This window comes from Sapajus apella, unplaced genomic scaffold (assembly GCF_009761245.1).
Source record: "Sapajus apella isolate SASKATOON/1434 unplaced genomic scaffold, GSC_monkey_1.0 scaffold6, whole genome shotgun sequence".
NCBI lineage: Eukaryota > Metazoa > Chordata > Mammalia > Primates > Cebidae > Sapajus > Sapajus apella.
In genome coordinates, this window is record NW_022436946.1 from 18,319,870 (window position 1) to 18,341,273 (window position 21,404).

General features: G+C 39.2%; 1 protein-coding gene across 3 annotated transcripts in view; it reads right to left on the bottom strand.

Moving 5' to 3' along the window:
• ENPP3 (ectonucleotide pyrophosphatase/phosphodiesterase 3) overlaps positions 1-21,404 on the bottom strand; it is a 96,869-nt gene that overhangs the window by 22,818 nt on the left and 52,647 nt on the right. For all 3 annotated transcript variants that reach the window (XM_032274762.1, XM_032274763.1, XM_032274764.1), the window contains 5 exons: positions 21,272-21,303; positions 13,676-13,803; positions 5,502-5,568; positions 3,617-3,704; positions 1,473-1,651 (listed from right to left, as the gene is read on the bottom strand). In XM_032274762.1, the coding sequence (XP_032130653.1) occupies positions 1,473-1,651; positions 3,617-3,704; positions 5,502-5,568; positions 13,676-13,803; positions 21,272-21,303 (494 nt within the window). The remainder of the gene's footprint in view (positions 1-1,472; positions 1,652-3,616; positions 3,705-5,501; positions 5,569-13,675; positions 13,804-21,271; positions 21,304-21,404) is intronic.

Sequence of the window (21,404 nt, forward strand, 5' to 3'; positions counted from 1 at the left end):
GTGTGTGTGTGTGTGTGTGTGTGTGTGTGTGTGTGTGTGTGTGTGTGATGGAGAGAGAGAGAGAGAAAGAGAAAGAATTTGCCAAAATACAGTTGATGACGGGGCAAAGCATTCTGATCACCGCTGGAATCAATGACTAAGTTGGGATGGCAACATCCTCATGCTCCTTAAGCTTTAATATGCACACAATCACTTGAGGGTTTTGTTAAAACATGGATTCTGGTTCAGTAAACCTAAGGTAGGGCTTGAGATTCTGCATCTCTAGCCAATTTGCAAGTGATGGAGATGCTGGTCCTGGGACCACACTTTGATTAGCAAGAGGCATTCTTTACATGGAACTTGGGGTTTGCAGTCAGATAGACCAAGCTTCTCTGGCTTTGGACAATTTACCTAACTTCTCTGAGCATGCTTTATCTCTAAAATGAGAAATAACATACCCATAACATCAGCAATATTATTATTGATTTTTAATGGCAATTTGATTGAGGTTATCAGGAGCAGTCAGTAGGAAGCACACACCCTTACTCTGATCTTTGCTGTGGGTTTGATCTTCATTGAGAAATTTGCTAAGCTTTTGCCCCTTAAAGCCCCTTTGGTTGGTTATTTATTTATTTCTGTGGTATAATGCGATTTTGAAGATTAGAGATCGTGATGTCTTCACCTACTTCTCACTATAAGGAAAAATTCTTACCTGAGGCAGCAGGTGTTTTTATTTAGCTCTACAAACACATTTAGAGCTTGGAATCAAATGTCCCTTGACGTTAACTTTAACTTGATAGACTCCTGATAACTGGGCTCCAATTTCACTCTGAAATCCCAACTCTGTCCAGGTGCTCTGATTCTCACAAGCAGGCTTGGTCTTTACATTTTGAGCTCCGGTTATGATTCCTTGCCCCTGGGGACTCTCCTAGCACTAAAACCTCACCTTATTGAAAGTCTCCTGGGATCTGAAGTCCTGCTCCTGAACTCAGCCTGATCTACTAAAAAGGCCTTCCCTGTCAACTGTCAGCCAGATTCTTCCCTGCTGCCCAAAGGAATACCCCACAGGACCTACCCTAGTGAGTGTGTCAAACAGCAAGTTACAATCCCTACATCCTCCCAGTTTTTTCTGCTCTATATAATCAGGCATGAACTTCTGATTCATAAACTACAGGAAGAATGGTTTATAAGGGAAATTGGAGAGAGCTCAAAGATTACTATATTGAAAGGTGAAGGACAGTTAGCTTATAATGACATTAACAATGAGCAAATAGTGCTTTCTAGTTTACAAAGCATGTTTCCATACTTAATCTTATAATGTATGCATTTTCACTTCTTGTTTCCAGATAAGGTTCAGAGAAACCACGTATATTTATTAAGTAAGTATTCAAGCCAGAACACAAACCTGGTTGTCGCCACCCCAGTTGCCGACTACCAGGTTAAGCATAGCTTGCCCGTTGACGTTCTTATGGATGCATGAAGTTGTTACTTACATTTTGTAGGTGAGGGCATAAACAGTCTAGAGAATCTGTGGGTTGTGGATTAGTAAAGCCACAAACAGAAAACGTTGACACCTCCTCTGCATGCGATGGCTCATAAAAAGGCACCTTCAGAAGATGGTTTAAACTACCATGGGTTCCATTGTTTGGTGCTGGCTGAATGCGTAGAAGATCTGTTTTTTAAAAAAAAGAATCAATTCAAATTTGCTTTAAATTGGAAAGCAACAACTCCTCTATGGGAGATGGGAAGAAACAAGCACCTACTCTTTCACTGCCTTTACTAGATTCTGCTGAAAGGAAGCTGTGTAGTGCATATGCCATTCAGTTTACTGATTTTTACTCCATGGTTTCAAACACTTAGTCTTTCTAAAGAGTAGGAACTAGCTGGGTGCGGCAGTGCACCTCTAGTCCTGGCTACTCAAGAGGCTGAGGCAAGAGGGTTGCTTGAGCCCAGGAGTTTGAGGCCAGCCTAGGCGACATACTGCGACCCCATCTCTTGACATAAATAAGGAATGGGAACAGTCGCTGCAGATGAGTCAGAGGAACTTTCATGAACAGTTTCTGTTTCTCCAAAGAAAAGCTTCCTTAAATAATCACTTTGTTTCTTAAGCATATCATGATTTTCTAGCATAAAACGCCATATTCTTAATAAAAACAAGTGTAAAGAAATTAAATAATTTATAATCTTCCTTGTAGTATATTTACTTAATTACATAAAAGCTCTCTAAAGGCAGACACTTTTTAAAAAATGGAACTAGTGAATTTTGCTTAATATTCAGAGAGCTTTTTTCTGTGAAAATACATAATACAGCCGCTCCGAGTGCAGTGGTGTTTACAACTAATTGATCACAGCCAGTTACAGATTTCTTTGTTCCGTCTCCACTCCCACTGCTTCCCTTGACTAGCCTTAAAAAAAAAAAAAAAAAAAGAAAATACATGATACAAAATATATTTGTAAGTTTCTATGAAACATACAAATATTTCACCAACATGGCCTTTTAAGTAATTCCTGCTCACCGCCTGCCACCTAACAGATCTCTCCTGGGAATGAAGTCCTGTCTAGTTCCTTCTAGCCAGTTCTGCAAAGGGCCAACAGTCCAGACCATAAACCTAGCTGTGGGCAACGAGAATGTAAGTTGTTAAGGCTACAATACACCATTTTAAAAAATGGATACTTTTGATCTCTAAGTCACATTCAATTACCACAAGCCAGTGACAAGATTAAGAGAGACAGTTGTAAGCAGGTTTATGTCCAAATTTCTAAAGCTAACAGTGAAATTGCAAATTATTCATTGCCTTGGTAGATAAATAAATGGTTTGTTGATACAATGGCCTGCAGCAAGCATGCAGGTAGGAAGGTAGGTTAGGCTTCTGAAAATCCTAATGCTTTAAGGCTTTTTAACATTGAGTATAATAACAAGTGTCTTAACAGCTAGGACTCTTTGCCCATGTTTTTATGCCAGAGAGCTTCTCTTCACAATTACAAGAAAATGTTGTGTTTTTCGGCATGTTTGTCTTGCTTTGAAAAGTTGGAAGTGTTATTTACCTAAGTTTCATTAAATTAAATTATCATCTAATAACTAATAGAAAAGGTTGGTCTTCTGAGATCTAAAGTTTATCATTACTGGCTGGGAGTGGTGGCTCATTCCTGTAATCCTGGCACTTTGAGAGGCTAATATGGGCAGATCACTTGAGGTCAGGAGTTTGAGATCAGCCTAGCCAACATGGCGAAACACCGTCCCTACAAAAAATACAAAAAAAAAGCAGCCGGGCGTGTTGGTTCACACTTATAATCGCAGCTATTCAGGAGGCTGAGACAGGAGAATCACTTGAACCTGGGAAGCGGAGGTTGCAGTGAGCTGGGATCACACCACTGCGCTCCAGCCTGAGTGACAGAGCAAGACTCCATCTCAAAAATAAAAATAAAAATAAAGTTTACCATTACTAGTAAAACAAAAATAATTCACTCTTATAGTTGAATAATTCTGAGAAAGGAATAATTCTTCCTCATGTTTTTTACTTTCTGCCTTCTCACTACAGAGTATTCAGCCTCTGGGATTCAGCTGGCTACCAATTTCAAATTACATATATTTAAAACTGTCCACATTTTGCTGGTCAATTTATTTAAATATACTTACCACACATTAGGTTATAGACTTCAATATTTTCAAATGGTTCAACTTCAGTCTTCTCTTTAAAACTGGGTCCATGTGCCAGAAAGATGGCCTAGATAGTAATAGTCATGTTACTATCATATGTCATTTAAATTTAAAAAAATATATAGGAAGAGACACGGTTTTCATTCTGTAACTATTCTCCTATTTATATTAGGCCTCTGTAAGGATTTTTTTGTTCAGTTTTGTAAAAGATATTCATATTATTTCCACCTGTGATGTTGTACCAATCCCAATCAAATATAATCAATGCTGTATTTACTTCTATCTCAACCCACCTCTGCAGCACCTCACGTGCCAACAAAGCAGGAGAATACAAACAATAGAACACAACCACTATCAGCATAATTTACAACATGTGCACAATATTTAGTAGAAATTTAATCACATAACATCATATTACCTTTTCATATTGTTTCATATCCGTAATCAAATATGTTAATACATGATAAAAAATGCTAACTTTGTTTTTAGTTGAAGTCTCACTCTGTCGCCCAGCCTAGAGTGTGACCTCTGCTCCCTGAAGCCTCTGCCTCCTGAGTAGCTGGGGTTATAGGTGTGGGCTACCACGCCCAGCTAATTTTTTTGTAGAGACAGGGTTTCAACATGTTGGCTAGGCTGGTCTTGAGCTCCTGGCCTCAAGTGATCCTCCCGCCTCAGCCTTCCAAAGTGCTGGCATTACAGGTGTGAGTCACCACACCCAGGCACATGTTGACATTTTTAAACACTGAATTTTTGTGCAACTTCCTGACACACTTATACTTCTCTGTTTTCCTTTTGGGACAGAATGACCTAAATATTTTGGTTTACATTGAATTAATTAATGTTAACTTGATTATGTTATTTATTACAGATCAAATTGTTCTAGACTAAACAAAAGAAAAGTATCAGACATAGGTAAGCAATTATGTTTTGGTAACAGGTGTGTATGTGTGTGTATATATACGTATGTATATATATATATATATATATATATATGTAAAATCAAAGAATTGGAGGCATAGATTTGTCTTGCAATCATTAATTTAACTATTATATAGTACCCCAATATAGTAAAGCTCTTTCTCTAGAGATTTTTTCCCAATATTTACAAAAAGGTCTAACTCACCGTGACAATGCTATAACAAAAGGAAACATATTCATAAAAAGCCTAACACATTTTTTTTCTATTTGGAAAGGAGCGTGTGTGTGTCTGTGTGTCTGTGTGTCTGTGTGTGTGTGTTACAGATGAGATAATCAGTTTGCAAAGCTTTACGTATGGGGGATTATCAGCTGCATTCTACTCATAGACTCAAGTACACTCCCAGTTTTGGGCCTTTACAAGGGCTGTTTCTTCTGCCTAGGACGCTTGTCTCCTGAATATTTGAAGAGCGAATTCTTTTATTTTCTTCAAGTCTCTGCTCAATGTCAACTCAATGACTCTTACTCTTTCCACCCTATTTAAAGTTGCATACTGCTTCCAGGGTACCCCAAATGCTACCAATTTCTCTCTTATTCTCCTTTACTTTTTCTTTATTTCCCATTGCACTTATCAGCTGACACAGCAAATAATATATTATTTTATTATTCCCATTGTCTGTATCCTTCCTTAGAATAAAAGGTTCATGAGGGCAGGATCTTAATCTGTTTTGTTCATATATTTATTCAAGAGTCTTGAACATAGCCTATAATAAAATAGGTGTGCAATACATATCTTTTTTTAAAAAAGTAATAACTAGCCTTAACACCTGAGTAATGAAATAATCTGTAGGACAAACTCCCATGACAGATGTTAATCTATGTAACAAACCTGCACATTCTGCACATGCACCCCTGAACTTAAAAGTTAAAAAAAAAAGCAGTAAGTTACCTCCATGCTCTTAAACTCATTGTTATAACCATGGTTGCCTCCTCCACAATATGTGCTTGATTCACTCCTATAAAGAAAAAATATTATTACACATTGATCAATATATTGATATGAGACCACATTGTAAGCTTTAATGAATTTCATATAGTTTCTGCCTTTATATAAGTAAATTTTTCTATCTACAACAGCATAAACATATTTATTTTCATGCTCAAATTCATAACCACAATGGAAGAAACAGAAGGGTAGGAGAGGAGAAAGGAAAATTCCAGGATCTATAAATAGAATTTAAAAGTTTCTGCCTGTTAGATACCAACTAAAGACTAATAATAAAGGTACAGTTTTTTGTTGTTGTTTTTTTTAAGACAAGGCCTCGCTCCGTTGCCAGGCTGGAGTGCAGTGGCATGATCTCAGCTCACTGCAACCTCCGCCTCCCAGTTTCGAGCGATTCATTCTCCTGCCTCAGCCTCCCAAGTAGCTGGGACTATAGGCGTGCACCACCACACCAAGCTAATTTTTTTTTTTTTTTTGTATTTTTAGTAGAGACAGGGTTTCACCGCGTTAGCCAGGCTGGTCTTGATCTCCTGACCTCATGATCTGCCCGCCTTGGCCTCCCAAAGTGCTGGGATTATAGGCATGAGCCACTGTGCCTGGCCAGCACAGATTTTTAAAAAAATGAATTTGTCTTCAAAGTCATGTGTGTACCTTTACCCATCAATGACTACATGCTGAAGAATAATTTGGTTAACATGTTATTTTAGCATTTAAATGCTTTAGAAATAAATCTTTACAACTGGGGAAAATATCAATTTCTGTTTACCAGTGAAGATGTCTAGGAAAATAATATGAAAGCATGAATAAAGAATAGGCAGGGGAAGTTCATTATAACCCAGTCACGTGTTGCTTAAGGCAGGAATATGTTCTGAGAAATGCGTTCTTACGCAAGTTCATCCTTGTGGGAACATCACAGAGTGCACTTGCACAAACCTGGATGGTGCAGCCGACTACACACCTGGGCTGTGTGATCTAGCCTATGGCTCCTGGCTACAATCCTGTACAGCATATTACTGTACTGAATGCTGTAGGCAGTTGTGACATAATGGTAAGTAGCTGTGTATCTAACCACATATAAACATAGAAAAGTTACAGTAGAAATATATTAAAATCTTATGGGACCACCATCACATAAGCAGTTTGTTGTTGACCAAAATGTTGTTATACAACACGTAACCGTACTTGGTAAAAAGCAGCTCGTATATTCTGTAAATTCAGAGATGATTATTATTATATTATTATTATCTTTACTTTTTGCAATTTTCTTCCATAGGCTGATGTTTTATTATTTGAGTAACTTTTCAAATTTAATTAATTTGTTTTTGCCTACATTTTAATACTTTTTTAAATTGAGCAGTGTTAACAATTTTATAAATAGCTGGTTTTCATATTTGGAAAATAGCGATAAATGAACGTAGATCTTTTAAAGTAACAATGTTATACTGGGTCAAATTTGTTATCTGAAGGGAACAAAGGACTCCTATTTCCCAAGGCTGGCCCTAAAAGGTTTCTCTCATGTGCTTTCCCACCCCTACCTCTCACCCCAGGGACGAATACAGACACACACACACACACACACACACACACACACACACACACACACACCCCCAGGGTTTCTGTTCGTTTTTAGATTGACAGCTCAACTAAGAACAGGACAGTAATTTAGTGTCTTTAAAAAATCAACATTTAAAAAAAAACCATAACTGACTCTAATTCAGTTTAAATAGAAAACAAAAATCACAAATTAAAAAATAAATCGCAACTCTGACCAGTCCATACTCACTCAACTCTACCCAGTAGAGGGAAGAAAGAAGAGGCAAGGTAAGTACCCGGAATGGGGAAAGCAAGACAAGCCTGCTTCATAAAGATGTGAAATTTGATACCCTAAGGATGTCACGTCATGTTCTTATCTTAGTTAATTCCAATAAAATTGCTGGCATAGGGTAAAACTATGCCAACAATAGGTTTTATATATTTATTTATTTTTGAGACAGAGTCTCGCTCTGTCGCCCAGGCTGGAGTACAGTGGTGTTATCTCAGCTCACTGCAACTTCCACCTCCTGGGTTCAAGTGGTTCTCCTGCCTCAGCCTCCCGAGTGGCTGGGACCCTACATCCAGCTAATTTTTTTGTGTTTTTAGCAGAGACAGGGTTTCGCCATGTTGGCCAGGCTGGTCTGGAATTCCTGACCTCAAGTGATTCACCTACCTCAGCCTCCCAAACTGCTGGAATTACAAGTGTGAGCCACCACGCCCAGCCCCAACAATAGGTTTTAATAAGTGTTTTTATTCTCACCTGGGCATGTAATCCCAGCACTCTCAGCTCACACCTGTAATCCCAGCACTTTGGGAATCCAAGGCGGGTGGATTGCTGGAGCCTAGGAGCTTGAGACCAGCCTCCATTGCATAGCAAGACTCCATCTTTATTTTTTTTATTATAAATAAATAATGCTTTTTTAACATTTATAAATAAATAAATGTTTTTATTCTTACTGCATAGATATTTGGTTACCCAATATTACTGGAATTATTTAGTAGGAGTTTTAAATTCTGTGTGGAAAGCTAGAACTTTCATTAATGAAAGAAACAAAAAGGCTTTCTGAACTAAGTTTTTTGGTAAATTTTCAAATGTTCATCCTATGGTTATTTTTCTATTTTCAGAAACATCTGTTTTTTAAAAAAATATTTCCATCTCCTAATCCAGCTCAATTTAAAAACTATAGTAAATATTGCAAAATTTCATCCAGAAGCAAAGATTAAAATATTGTTTGAAAAGTTCTATTTTCTATTTATTTCCAAGTAAAAACTGGAAATTTGCTCTCTACCCGTTCATGTTCATGTTCGTGTCTTCCGATCATTAAGTTGGCTCTGGAAGTTACATATGGAACAATAGTAGCTGGCACTTGGAAAATGAGTTGATTTTATCTGTCATAATTTTGCTCAACTTCCAAGTCCGGTATGAAATATTTTGGAACAAATTCTCCATTATCTTCCTGATGTCTAATTAACACAGTTGAAATCAAGGTGGGGTTTTCTACCGCAGCTGGGTAATGACACAGGTGGGAGATGAGCAAGGCTTCTCTCCTGATGCCAGATCAATTGCCAAGCCCTGGCTTCCTGTGCGTGTCTCTCCTGTTTGTTCTTTCCTTTCCTCTTTTACTGCCACCATTTTTTTTTTAAGACAGAGTCCTACTGCCCATCCTGGAGGGCAATGGCATGATCCTGGCTCACTGCAAGCTCTGCCTCCCAGGTTCAAGCGATTCTCCTGCCTCAGCCTCCTGAGGAGCTGGGATTACAGGGGCCCGCCACCACGCCTGGCTGATTTTTGTATTTTAGTAGAGACGAGGTTTCACTGTGTTGGCCAGGCTGGTCTCAAACTCCTGACCTTAGGTGATCTACTCGCCTCGACCTCCCAAAGTACTGGGATTATAGGCATGAGCCACCACGCCTGGCCTACTGCCACCATTCTAAGCTGGATCCTCATTACCTCTGACCTGAACAAGTTCCCGAATTGATCATCCTGCCTTCAGAACTTCTGAATCTTCCCTCTCAGACATACACACATAAACACACACACACACACACACACACACACCCCTAATCTTATTTAACACTGCTGGAAATAAAAGCCCATGTTCTAATGAGAACAAATGTAGGACCGAATACGATAAAAGCAAGACTATCCCAGGAACTGTGGCTTCTCAGTGAACCATAATACCTTCCCAGTGATACACTCCATCCAGTTTCACCATCCCCATAGCTTCATAGGCTCCCCTGGGGCTGCCATCACACCCAGGAATGGGCCACTACATAGCTTTCTAACAAGCTTTCCTGTTTCACACTAGACTAGGGGTCCCCAACCTGTGGGCCATGGACCTGTACCTGCCTGTGGCCTGTAAGGAACCAGGCCCACACAGCAGGAGGTAAGTGGTAGGCCAGTGAGCATTACCACCTGAGCTCCATCTCCTGTGAGATCAGCAGTGGCATTAGATTCTCACAGCAGCATGAACACTATTGTGAACTACAAATGCATGGAATATAAGTTGTATGCTCCTTCTGAGAATCTAATGCCTGATGATCTGTCACCATCTCCCACAGCCCCCAGAAAGGATTGTCTAGTTGCAGGAAAACAAGCTCAGGGCTCCCACTGATTCTATAGTACGGCAAGTTGTATAATTATTTCATTATATATTACAAAGTAATAATAACAGAAATAAAGTGCACAATAAATGTCAGGTGCTTGAATCATTCTGAAACCATCCCTCCTTTCCACCCCATCCCTGGAAAAACTGTCTTCCATGAAACCAGTCCCTGGTGTCAAAAGGGTTGGGGACCACTACACTAGACCATCCTAGTTCATGTAGCACCTCAAAGGAACTCTCCAGAAGCAAATACCATTATATTCATCTCAAGCCACCTATATCTATCAACGGCCTACTTTCTTCGAGATCAAAGTCACGCTCCTTAGTCATTTCAGATATGGTCCTTCATACACATGAAGGCTTCATGCACTCAGTGCTCCAGAAATACAAAACTACTTGCAACTGCTGAAAGCTAGTTCTTCCATCTGGAAATCTATCTCCTTCTCCTTACCCTTCCTTTCTCTAGAGCTGCTGCTCACTTTAAAAAGGTGCTCAGGCTGGGCGCTGTGGCTGATGCCGGTAATCTCAGAACTTTGGGAAGCCAAAGTGGGTGGATCACAAGATCAAGAGATCGAGACCATCATAGCCAACACGATGAAACCCCATCTCTACTAAAAATACAAAAATTAGCTGGGTATGGTGGCGCGGGCCTGTAATCCCAGCTACTCGGGAGGCTGAGGCAGGAGAATCACTTGAACCCGGGGGGCAGAGATTGCAGTGAGTCAAGAATGTACCACTGCACTCCAGCCTGGCGACAGAGCAAGACTCCATCTCAAAAACAAAAAAACAAAACAAAAAACCAGAAGGTGCCTTTTGGCAGTGTTCAAGCCTTGGCAAGCAGATGGTACTCTTGGAAAAAACAAAAACAAAAACAAAAACAGGTCCCCTTCCTCCTGCCATTGCAGCCCCATTAAGGCTTGGTGAGCTAAGCAAAGATTCTCTCTCCACTCCCACTCACCTTATTGGCAGGATGCCACTGTTCAACGTGCAGACTGCACAGCACAGACCTGGCGATATGTATGGCAATATGAATCCTATCCCATCATGAGTCTTCCAAACCCCGATCAGCAACCACCCCTACCAGGAAGCATTGTTTGATGCTACTTGACATTCGCACCTGGGTCTGTAATTTTTGCTTCCTTGAGTCTTGTACTTGGTTCTACTGTAGTACTTATCCCACCTGATTATCGCTGTTATCTTCCTACCTGGACAAAATCCTTTGGTCGGGTACTTTGTTGGTTATCTCTAGTTCTTAAACAGGTGCCTGAAATGTATTTGTTGGTTGCTATTCCAAAATAAAAAGCTAAAATTCACATTCTTTTGAGAAAGCACTTTAGAGGGGCGGGGCTGGGACAAAAGGAAAAAAAAGCACTTTAGTAAGACTTCTACTATATCAAAACATTAGGCTTCCCCAAATTAGTAAAATCTAACACATTTTAGGCAAAATAAAGATGAAGATAATGATGAAAATAGATTATACAAACTGTTGAAGTTTGTTATAATTGTGCAAAGGGGATCTAGGCTTGTTATCAAATAATACACATTATTACTAAAGATGATGTATTTTCACTAGAAAATAAGTAGCCAGAGGCTTGTGTTTTCAGAGTTGGAGAGAGAGTGAACCCAGGATTTTATCAGATTAGATTCTTCACTTGCTCTCTTGTTTAGGCTGTATTCAAAATTTCCTTTGATGTAAGTTAGTTTACTTTGTATGTTACTGGAAAGAAGATAATAAAACTAGGCCAATCTTGTGTTACAGATGAGGAAAATGAGACTCTAAGATATTAATTTTTCCAAGTTCCTACAACCTAGCTAGGTGGGGAGCTCAGCCTTGAACTCTTGGGCTACAGCTCTTTTAACATTTCAGTGCTGGGTTTTAAAAGAACAAACAGCTCATCATTTGAGATTGGGTATTAATGCATGATACCCAGAGGTATTTGGATGGCCGAACTCTCACTTTATAGCCCTTTCTCCTTCCGTACCAGTGACCTAACTTCTTTGGTCTCAGACTCTTAACAGCAAATACTTGGAGAACATATCCCCATTTAAATATATATTTGTTTATATATTACATACCTAAATTACTAAAAATTGTGCCTACTTACTATTAGTAGAGCTTAATTTGCTTCACATATTTAAGGAAAATACTTTCTAGAAAATGTCCTGAGCCACAGCACAGCTGCCCATCTACACAAAGGGCTAATAAACTTTGATCCCAAAGAGAGGAGTCAGTGCCATCTAGTGAACTAGTGTGAAACTGCACTCTCCGGACGAGCAGGTGTTTCCAGGTAGTTTTGTAGAATAGGCTTAGCCAAATCCCCAGTTCCTCATCCCTTGAGGAAAATTGAGGAGCCTAATTCCCTTCTCCCTTGTCCCTTGTCTCTTTTCATCTTTTCCTTTTCCTTTTCCTCTTTCCTTTCCTTCCCCTTCCCTCCCCCATCCCCTCCCCCTCCTCTCCTCTCCTCCCCTCCCCTCTCCTTCCCTTCACTTCTCTTCCTTTCATTTCCTTTCTTTTTCTTTCCTTTCTTTCCTTCCTTTTTTTTTTTTTTTTTTTTTTTTTTTTTTTGATGGAATCGTGATCCGTCGCCCAGGCAGGAGTGCAGTGGTACAATCTCGGCTCACTGTAACCTCCGCCTCCCAGGTTCAAACAATTCTCCTGCCTCAGCCTCCTGAGTAGCTGAGATTACAGGCACCCACCACCATGCCCAGCTAATTTTTGTATTTTTAGTAGAGACGGTGTTTCGCTATGTTGTCTAGGCTGCTCTCGAACCCTGGCCTCAAGTGATCTGCCTGCATCAGCCTCCCAAAGTGTCATCTCCTTTTTCTTGTCAAACATATCTCTTAGCTACTGTATTGTTATTGTCATTCTGTCCCCTTGATATTGCATTTATACACGTTAAATAGGCCAGAAAATGCCATAAAGTCCAGATACTTTTTGTATCTACTTAGGCATGAGAAAAAAAATGCTGGTATGAAATACACAAATAGGAATGATCAGTTTAGCTATTGCAAAGTGTATATTTATTTGTTTGCTGGCTTATTTCCAGTTTTCTCCACTGTAGTACATGCCCCATGAGAGCAGGAATCAGGTCTGTATCTCAAATGCCTAGAATGGAGCCTGGTGCATACCTGGCAAGCATACAATAAAATGTTGTTGAATCAATGATTTAATTGGTTATTTAAGATGGAGTGAGTCATAATGGTTTTTGTTTTCTCTAAGCACATTTATATTTTGCAAATGTTCAATAATCAACATAAACTACAAAGAGATAGAAATAAGAAATAAATGTTACAACAAATTCATTGGCTTGGTCTTACAGCCGTATATGTGATCTTTTATAAAAACCAAAAAGATGACAAAGGTCTTAAAGAGTTTGGGAGGCCTAGGGGGGCAGATCACCTCAGGCTGGAAGTTCGAGACCAGCCTGACCAACATGGAGAAAGCTCATCTCTACTAAAAATACAAAAAATTAGCCAGGCACAGTGGCGTATGCCTATAATCCCAGCTACTCAGCAGGCTGAGGTAAGAGAATGGCTTGAACCCAGGAGGCAGAGGTTGCAGTGAGCAGGGATCGTGTCATTGCACTCCAGCCTGGGCAACAAGAGTGAAACACTGTCTCAAAACGAGAGTTGTCTAATCAGTCACTCACTATCAGGCTGAAGGACAACTGATGCCATCTGTCTGCTGCCTTCATGTACAGCACAGTGGGGATAGGAAGGCACCGGCACTTACAGTCTCCCAGCATAGTCTTTGCCCTACTCCTCATTCTCATCTATATTGTGAAGATAAGGATGTTAACATCAGCAATCTAATAACAATAACTTTAAATGCAGAACTGCTAAATAGCATGCAAAAGGTCAAGAAATTGTCAATGCTCAAGAAAATTCACAGTGATGATAATAGCAGGGTAAGGTTAAGTAGACTTATAATGACAGTTGGTTGTTTAAAGCATTATGAGATAAGTAAACAGATACACGAACCTCACAGCCAGCCACTGTCGATCCACAAAGAGATGAACTTTGTCTATTCTGACATTTTTGGCATAGTGTAGTCGCTTTGGTAAATCAGGAGTCAAATAGGGTTTGAAATGCTGATCGGGTTTTCGGCACTGAAAAATGAGTAATTATTTACTTGTGATACATAAGATATGCAAATTAATTTTAAAATTTCATCTTCTGAGTCAATTTATGAAGCACGTTTTAAAAGTAAAGGGATTTAAGCTTGGCTAATACAATAGGAATATTAAACCTATTATCAATGTGGTCAGATTCCCTAGTTATTACTTTTATCATTGAAAGGATAATCAGGTTGTAATTAAAAATTCTGATTTAAATTGTGAGTTAACGTTTTCAGTTTTTATTCTTGGAGAGAGAGATATATATATATAACCACAATAAATTATTCTCTTTTTTTAACAGAAAATGGGCAGACGTCTAGATTTAGAGTGACAAGAACTTGTGAGTCTACATTACATATAAAAATATATACCTTATTAGTAAATATGAGTTAAAAAATTAAAAATTAGTTTAATTGCATCAAAAAGTCCTTTCCAACAGACTCAATTTGTCTTTTAAATAACCTACATTTGCTGTTTTCCAATCAAGTCAATGGCTTTTGAAACCTATTATTGTCTCCCTATTTGTGAAAAATCCGCGGATTCCTTACAAATTGGAGTAAAATTTTGTTTCTTTAATAATTATGACTGTAACTATATGGCACATTTTAAAACTATAGAAATGCAGATCACATTGGTATCTAGTTGTGTAAAAAAAATGAGGAAATGAGAAACAGAACTACAAAGGAACTCTCCCTCATGACCATTTTGAGAAACAAGAAAAACATAAACAAAGGAAATGAAATTTTGCCTACTTCCTCATTTTCTCATTTATTTTAAACCACAATATCTCATAAATAAAATATAGGAAATGAGAAAGCAAGGAGAGTTTGTAGAATGAAAGAGGAAAACAAAAGTATATATTGCACACATGTTTTGCCAGTTTTTTCCTTGCCTATTTTGGTATATTTTCCAGGCTGCTTATGCTTCTCCTGATTTATTTACCACCACTTCTTTCTTCAGCCAGTATTTTTGTAACTTCCAGGCAGGCACATGGTGGCAGCTGCTGAGTATGCAGCTTCCCCCAAGGTGCAAGGGACTAACTACAACTTGTCCCTGTGTGTGATCCATCACACTTTCCTGGCCTTTGTGTAGCCAGAGTAAACCCAGAGAAAACTGAAGGCAAGCTGCCTACCTACGAAGAAGCACCAGTGATTCTGCCGGGCACAGTGCCTCACGCCTATAATCCCAGCACTTTGGGAGGCCAGCATGGTGAAACCCCATCTCTACTTAAAATACAAAAATTAGCTGGTTGTGGTGGCAGGTGCCTATAATCCCAGCCACTTGGGAGGTTGAGGCAGGAGAATCACTTGAACGTGGGAGGCAGAGGTTGTAGTGAGCCAAGATTGTGCCACTGTACCCCAGACTGGGTGATAGAGTGAGACTTCGTCTCAAAAGAAAAAAAAGTACCAGTATTCTTTGCATTTGAGAGTTTGGAATGAAGCCTCCAGAGTTGAGATACAATTTTTGCCTTTTTGTTTGTTTATTTGAGAAAGATTCTTGCTCTATCACCCAGGCTGGAGTGCAGTGGCATGATCTCAGCTCACTGCAACCTTCGCCTCCCAGGTTCAAGCGATTCTCCTGCCTCTTAGCCACCAGAGTAGCTGGTATTACAGGATCTGCCACGATACCTGGCTAAATTTTTGTATTTTTAGTAGAGACAGGGTTTCACCATGTTGGCCAGGCTGGCCTTGAACGCATAACTTCAAGTGATTTGCCTGCTCCAGCCTCCCAAAGTGCTGGGATTATAGGCATGAACCACTGCATCGGGTCCAGCTTTTGACATTTTATCTCAGAAACAGTTGGTAGTGATGTCTCTCATGCAGTCAGAGTGCCGTGGAACTTAAAACAGTACCACTTCATGCTTGGTTATGTCTGTCCAAAATAAGCTCAGTATAGGCCCACAGAACAGCACTGCTGGGAATACTGTGCTACCACATGAAATATTTTCCTGGGAAGGGTGGACTACGTGAAATGGTAGTCCATTTCTTTGGGGCTCTGTATCTCCGAGCCCACTCCATATCTGTGATGCCATGCAGTGGATTTCCAAAGCCCGCGGTACCCAATCCCCTTGCACCACTGGGATTGTTAGAGATTTGCCCTTCCTCACCAACAGAGTTTCTGCTATAGGGATCAAGAGGTGATGAAACAAAAAGAAAACCATATGTGGATTTAGAGAGGCCACACGTTGCCAATTCTTAACCACGCATCCACTTAGTATGAACACATTGCATGTATACACTTTACCAGAAGGAGGGGCAAGAACTCTGCAGTGTTTACTCAAGATCGGCATACTAAAAGGTATTGAGAGAAAAGCAGAGTGATCATCACTATTCTGCTCTAATGGGCATTCTACTTGAAACCTGCAGTGCGTCCCAGATTATATTAACCACTCTTTGCTCAGGGTTTATCTGCAGTCCTTCACCCTCCATCCTCATAGATTGTACTCCACAGGCATACTTTGGAGATATTTTGGACTCAGCTCCAGACCACCGCAATAAAGCATGCTGTATCAATTGGTTTCCCAGTTCACATAAAAGTCATGTTTACACTACATTGTAATCTTTTAAGTGTGCAACAGCATTATGTCTAAAAAGTACATACCTGAATTTAAAAATACTTAATTGCTAACAATGCCAGTGATCCTCTGAGCCTTCAGTGAGTTGTCATCTTTTTGCTGGTAGAAGATCTTGCTTCAGTGTTGGAGGCTGCTGACTCATCAAAATGGTGGTTGCTGAAGGCTGGGGTGGCTGTGGGAATTTCTTAAAATGACACAACAATGAAGTTCTCTGCATCAGTGGACTCCGCCTTTGACAAAGTATTCCTCTATGGCATGCGAAAACCGTTTTACAGTATTTTACCCACGGTAGAGCTTCCTTCAAATTAGAGTCAATCCTCTCAAAGCTACTGCTGTATCCACTGCGTTTATGGAATATTTTAAATCCTTTGTTGTCTTTTCAGCAGTGTTTACAGCATCTTCACGGGGTTAGATTCCATCTCAAGAAATCACCTTCTTTGCTCATCCCTAAGAAGAAACTCTTCATCTGTTCAAGTTTGATCGTGAGATTGCAGCAATTCAGTCACAGCTTCAGGCCCCATTCCTAATTCTAATTCTCTTACTATTTTTACCACAACTGCAGTTACTTCCTCTACTGAAGTCATGAATCCCTCAAAGTTATCCAGGAAGGTTGGAATCAACTTCTTCCAAACTCCTATTAATGTTGATATTTTGACCTCCCACAAATAACAAATGATTTTAATGGTATCTAGAAAGGTGAAATTATTTCTAGAAGTTTTTCAATTTATAATACTTTGCTCAGATCCATCAGAGGAATAATTATTTATGACAGCGATAGTCTTATGAAATGGATTTCTTACAGAATAAGACTTGAGAGTTAGAATCGCTCTGTGATCCATGGCCCGCAGAATAGATTCTGTGTTAACAGATATGAAAACATCCATCTCCTTGAACATCTCCATCACAGCTCTTGGGTGACCAGGTATATTCTGAATAAGCAGCAATCTTTTGAAAGGAATGTTTTTTTCTGAGCAGAACATCTCAACAGTGAGTTTAAAATATTCAATAAACCACTCTGTAAACAGATGAGCTGTCAGCCAGGCTTTGTTGTTCCATTTACAGAGCACAGGTAGAGTCGATTTAGCATAATTCCTAAGGGCCCTAGGATTTTCAGAATGGTATACGACCATTGGCTTCAACTTCAAGTCATCACCTGCATTAGCCCTAATAAAAGAGTCTGCCTGTCCATTGAAAGTTTTGAAGCCAATCACTGACTTCTCTTCACCAGCTAGGAAAATCCTAGATGGCATCTTCTTCCAATGGAAGGCTGTTTCCTCTACAATTGAAAATATGTTGTTTAGTGTGGCCATTTTCGTCAATGATCTTAGCTAGATATTCTGGATAACTTTCTGCAGCTTCTATGTCATCACAAACACTTGCTGCTTCACATTGCACTTTTATGTTATGGAGAAGATTTCTTTTTTTTAAGACAGTGTCTCGCTTATTTGCTCAGTTTGGAGTGCAGTGTCGCGATCTCAGCTCACTGCAACATCTGCCTTCCGGATTCAAGCAATTCTCCTGCCTCAGCCTCCCAAGTAGCTGGAATTACAGGCACCCATCACCATATCCAGCTAATTTTTTTTTTCTTTGTATTTTTAGTAGAGACAGGATTTCACCATGTTGGCCAGGATGGTCTCGAACTCCTGACCTCTAGTGATCCACCCGCCTCAGCCTCCCAAAGTGCTAGGATTACAGACGTGAGCCACTGTGCCTGGCCAGAAGGCTTCTTTTTTTAAACCTCACAAGACTCTGCTAGCTTTCAACTTTTCCTTTGCAACTTCTTCACCCGCTCAGCCTTCATAAAATTGAAGAGGGAGTTAGGGTCTAGCTCTGAATTAGCCTTTGGCTTAAAAGATTGTTGTGGCTGTTTGATCTTCTGACCAGACCACTAAACCTTTCTCCATGTCAGCAATGAGGCTGTTTTACTTTCTTATCATTTATGTGTTCACTAGAATAGCACTTCTCATTTCCTGCAAAAACTTTTCCTTTGAGTTGACAATTTGGCTAATTGGTGCAACAGGCATAGCTTTCGGTCCATCTCAACTTTCGACATGCCTTCCTCATTAAGCTTAATCATTTCTAGCTTTTGATTTAAAACGAGAAATGTGTAACTATTCCTTTTACTTTAACATTTAGAAGCCATTGTAGCGTTACTAATTGGTCTAATTTTAATATTGTATGTCTCAGGGAATAGAGAGCACAGAAGACAGGAGGGAGACAGGGAACAGCAAGTTTGTAGAGCAATCAGCATACACATAACATTTATCTGTTAAATTTGCCATCTTCTATGGTTAGGGCTTATGGTGCCCCAAAACAATTACAATAGTAACATCAAAGATAACTGATCACAGATCACCAGAGCATATATAAATAATGAAAATTTTGAAATATTGTGAGAATTAACAAGAGGTGACACAGAGACACGATGCAGGCACATGCCATTGAAAAAAATGGCTCTAGGTAGACGTGCTCAATGCAGAGTTGCCACAAAACCTTCAATTTGTAAAAAATGCAACCTCTGCAAAGCACAATGCAGTGAAGCACAATAAACCAAGGTAAGCCAGTAACTGCATACCTCCTGTACTCAAATAGTTACAGTCATATTGCAAATAGTGAACTCATTAATTACACGTAATAGATATATATTTATGAATATATGTTAAATATCTAACTATAAAAACTATGCCACTGAGATTTTGTTTGCATTTTTCTGAGAATTAATGAAGCTGAGTGTTTTTTCACGTTTGCTGGCCACTTATATGCCTTCTTTTGAGAAGCATCTGTTCATGTCTTTTGCCCACTTTTTAATGTGGTTATTTGTTTTTTGCTTGTTGATTTGTTTTAATTTCCTGTAGATTCTGGATATTGGGCCTTTGTTGGATGTGTAGTTTGTGACTATCTTCTCCCGTTCTATAGGCTCTCTGTTGGCTCTGTTGATAGTTTCTTTGGCTATGCAGAAGCTCTTACTTTAATTAGGTCTCACCTGTCTATTTTTTGTTTTGCTGCAATTGCTTTTAGAGACTTAGCTGAAAATTATTTGCCAAGGCCCATGTCAAGAAGAATATTTCCTACATTGCCTTCAAGGATTTTTATAGTTGGAGGTCTTACATTTAAATCTTTAATCCATTTTGAGTTAATTTTTGTATATGGCAAAAAGTAGGAGTCCAGTCTCAATCTTCATGTGGCTGGGTAGTTAGCCCATCACCATTTATTAAATAGGGAGTCCTTTCCCAATTGCTTGTTTTTGTCAGCAAATTGAAACCACAATGAGATACCATCTCACACTAGTCAGAATGGCCACCACTAAAAGTCAAAACATAATAGATGCTGGTGAGGCTGGAGAGAAAAGGAACACTTATATACTGTTGGTGGAAGTGTAAATTAGTCCAGCCACTGTGGAAAGCAGTCTAGAGATTTCTCAAAGATACCCAGCAATCCCACTACTGGGCATATACCCCACCCGCCCCCCTCCCCATAAACTAAACCATTCTACCAAAAAGACACATACACTCATGTTTATTGCTGCACTATTCACAGTAGAAAAGACATGGAATCAACCCAGGTGCTCAACAATGGTAGCTTGGATAAAGAAAATGTGGTGCATATACATCATGGAATTCTATGCAGCCATAAAAAAAGAAAGAAATCATGTCCTTTGCAGCACCATGAATGGAGCTGAAGGTCATAAATCCTAAGCAAATTAATGCAGGAACAAAAAACCAAATACTGCATGTTATCACTTATAAGTAGGAGCTAAACATTGAACACACATGAACATAAGTACAGGACAATATACTCTGTGGACTACTAGAGGGCAGAGGGGTTGGGTAGGTTAAAAAACTACTTATTGAATACAATGCTCACTATCAAGATGATAGGATCCATATTCCAAACCTCAGATTCACACAATATTCCCATGTAACAAATCTGTATATATACCCTCTGTATCTAAAATGAAAGTTGATTTAAAAAAAATTAATAAAAACAAATATGGGCTGTGTGTGGTGGTTCACGCCTGTAATCCCAGCACTTTGGGAAGCCGAGGTGAGTGGATCACGAAGTCAAGAGATTGTGACTATCCTGGCCAACACAGTGAAACCCTGTCTCTACTAAAAACACAACAATTAGCTGGGCATGATGGCACATGCCAGTAGTTCCAGCTACTCAGGAGGCTGAGGCAGGAGAATGGCTTGAACCCAGGAGGAAGGTGTTGCAGTGAGCTGAGATCTTACCGCTCCACTCCAGCCTGGTGACAGACTCCTTCTCAAAAAACAAACAAACAAAACAAAACAAAAACCCAGCAAACATTGTAAAGGTAAAATAAATAAAAATAAATAAAACTATTATAGAAGACCATTCCAGGTCTTTCCAGGAGTAGTGAATTACACTTTCAAAAATATTGCTTTAAGATATCTAGAAGTTTCTCTACTCATTCACTTACAATTTGGGACATGGGAACCAATCAAAAGCAGTTGCAATTATACTTAGGGGGTAAAGAGATTATCTTTTTGACTTGTAAAAAAAAGATCTGTCAGAGGTGTAATTCACTATCCCCTTATATTAGCCACACAAAAAACGAGAAAGATGGTGCCACCTGAAGCTCGTTAAGGCAGCCCTTTTGAATGGGACATCAGCCCTTTCAATATACACCAGGATTTAGTGCTTCTGTTACTGCAAACTAATTTCTGTGGATGTGTCAGCTCCAAAATGAAAACAACTAAGATAAAAGCAGCTAATATTCATATAAAATAATGTTCATGGAAGGTTTAAAAAATACATTCCAAGTAGCTTAGACTTAGAAAAGTAGAATATGAATTTCTCAAAACCCAGATTAAGGTCATTGCATTAACTTAAATATATGTATTAAGAATATTGTATACTTACACTGAGGTTTCTAACAATTTCTTCAGAATTAACTGTTTCAAAAGAAAAAGAAATAAATGACATTACAATTGATACTGAACAATTACGAAGAATGTGAACTACTCAGGCGAACTTCACACATTCATTTATTAAT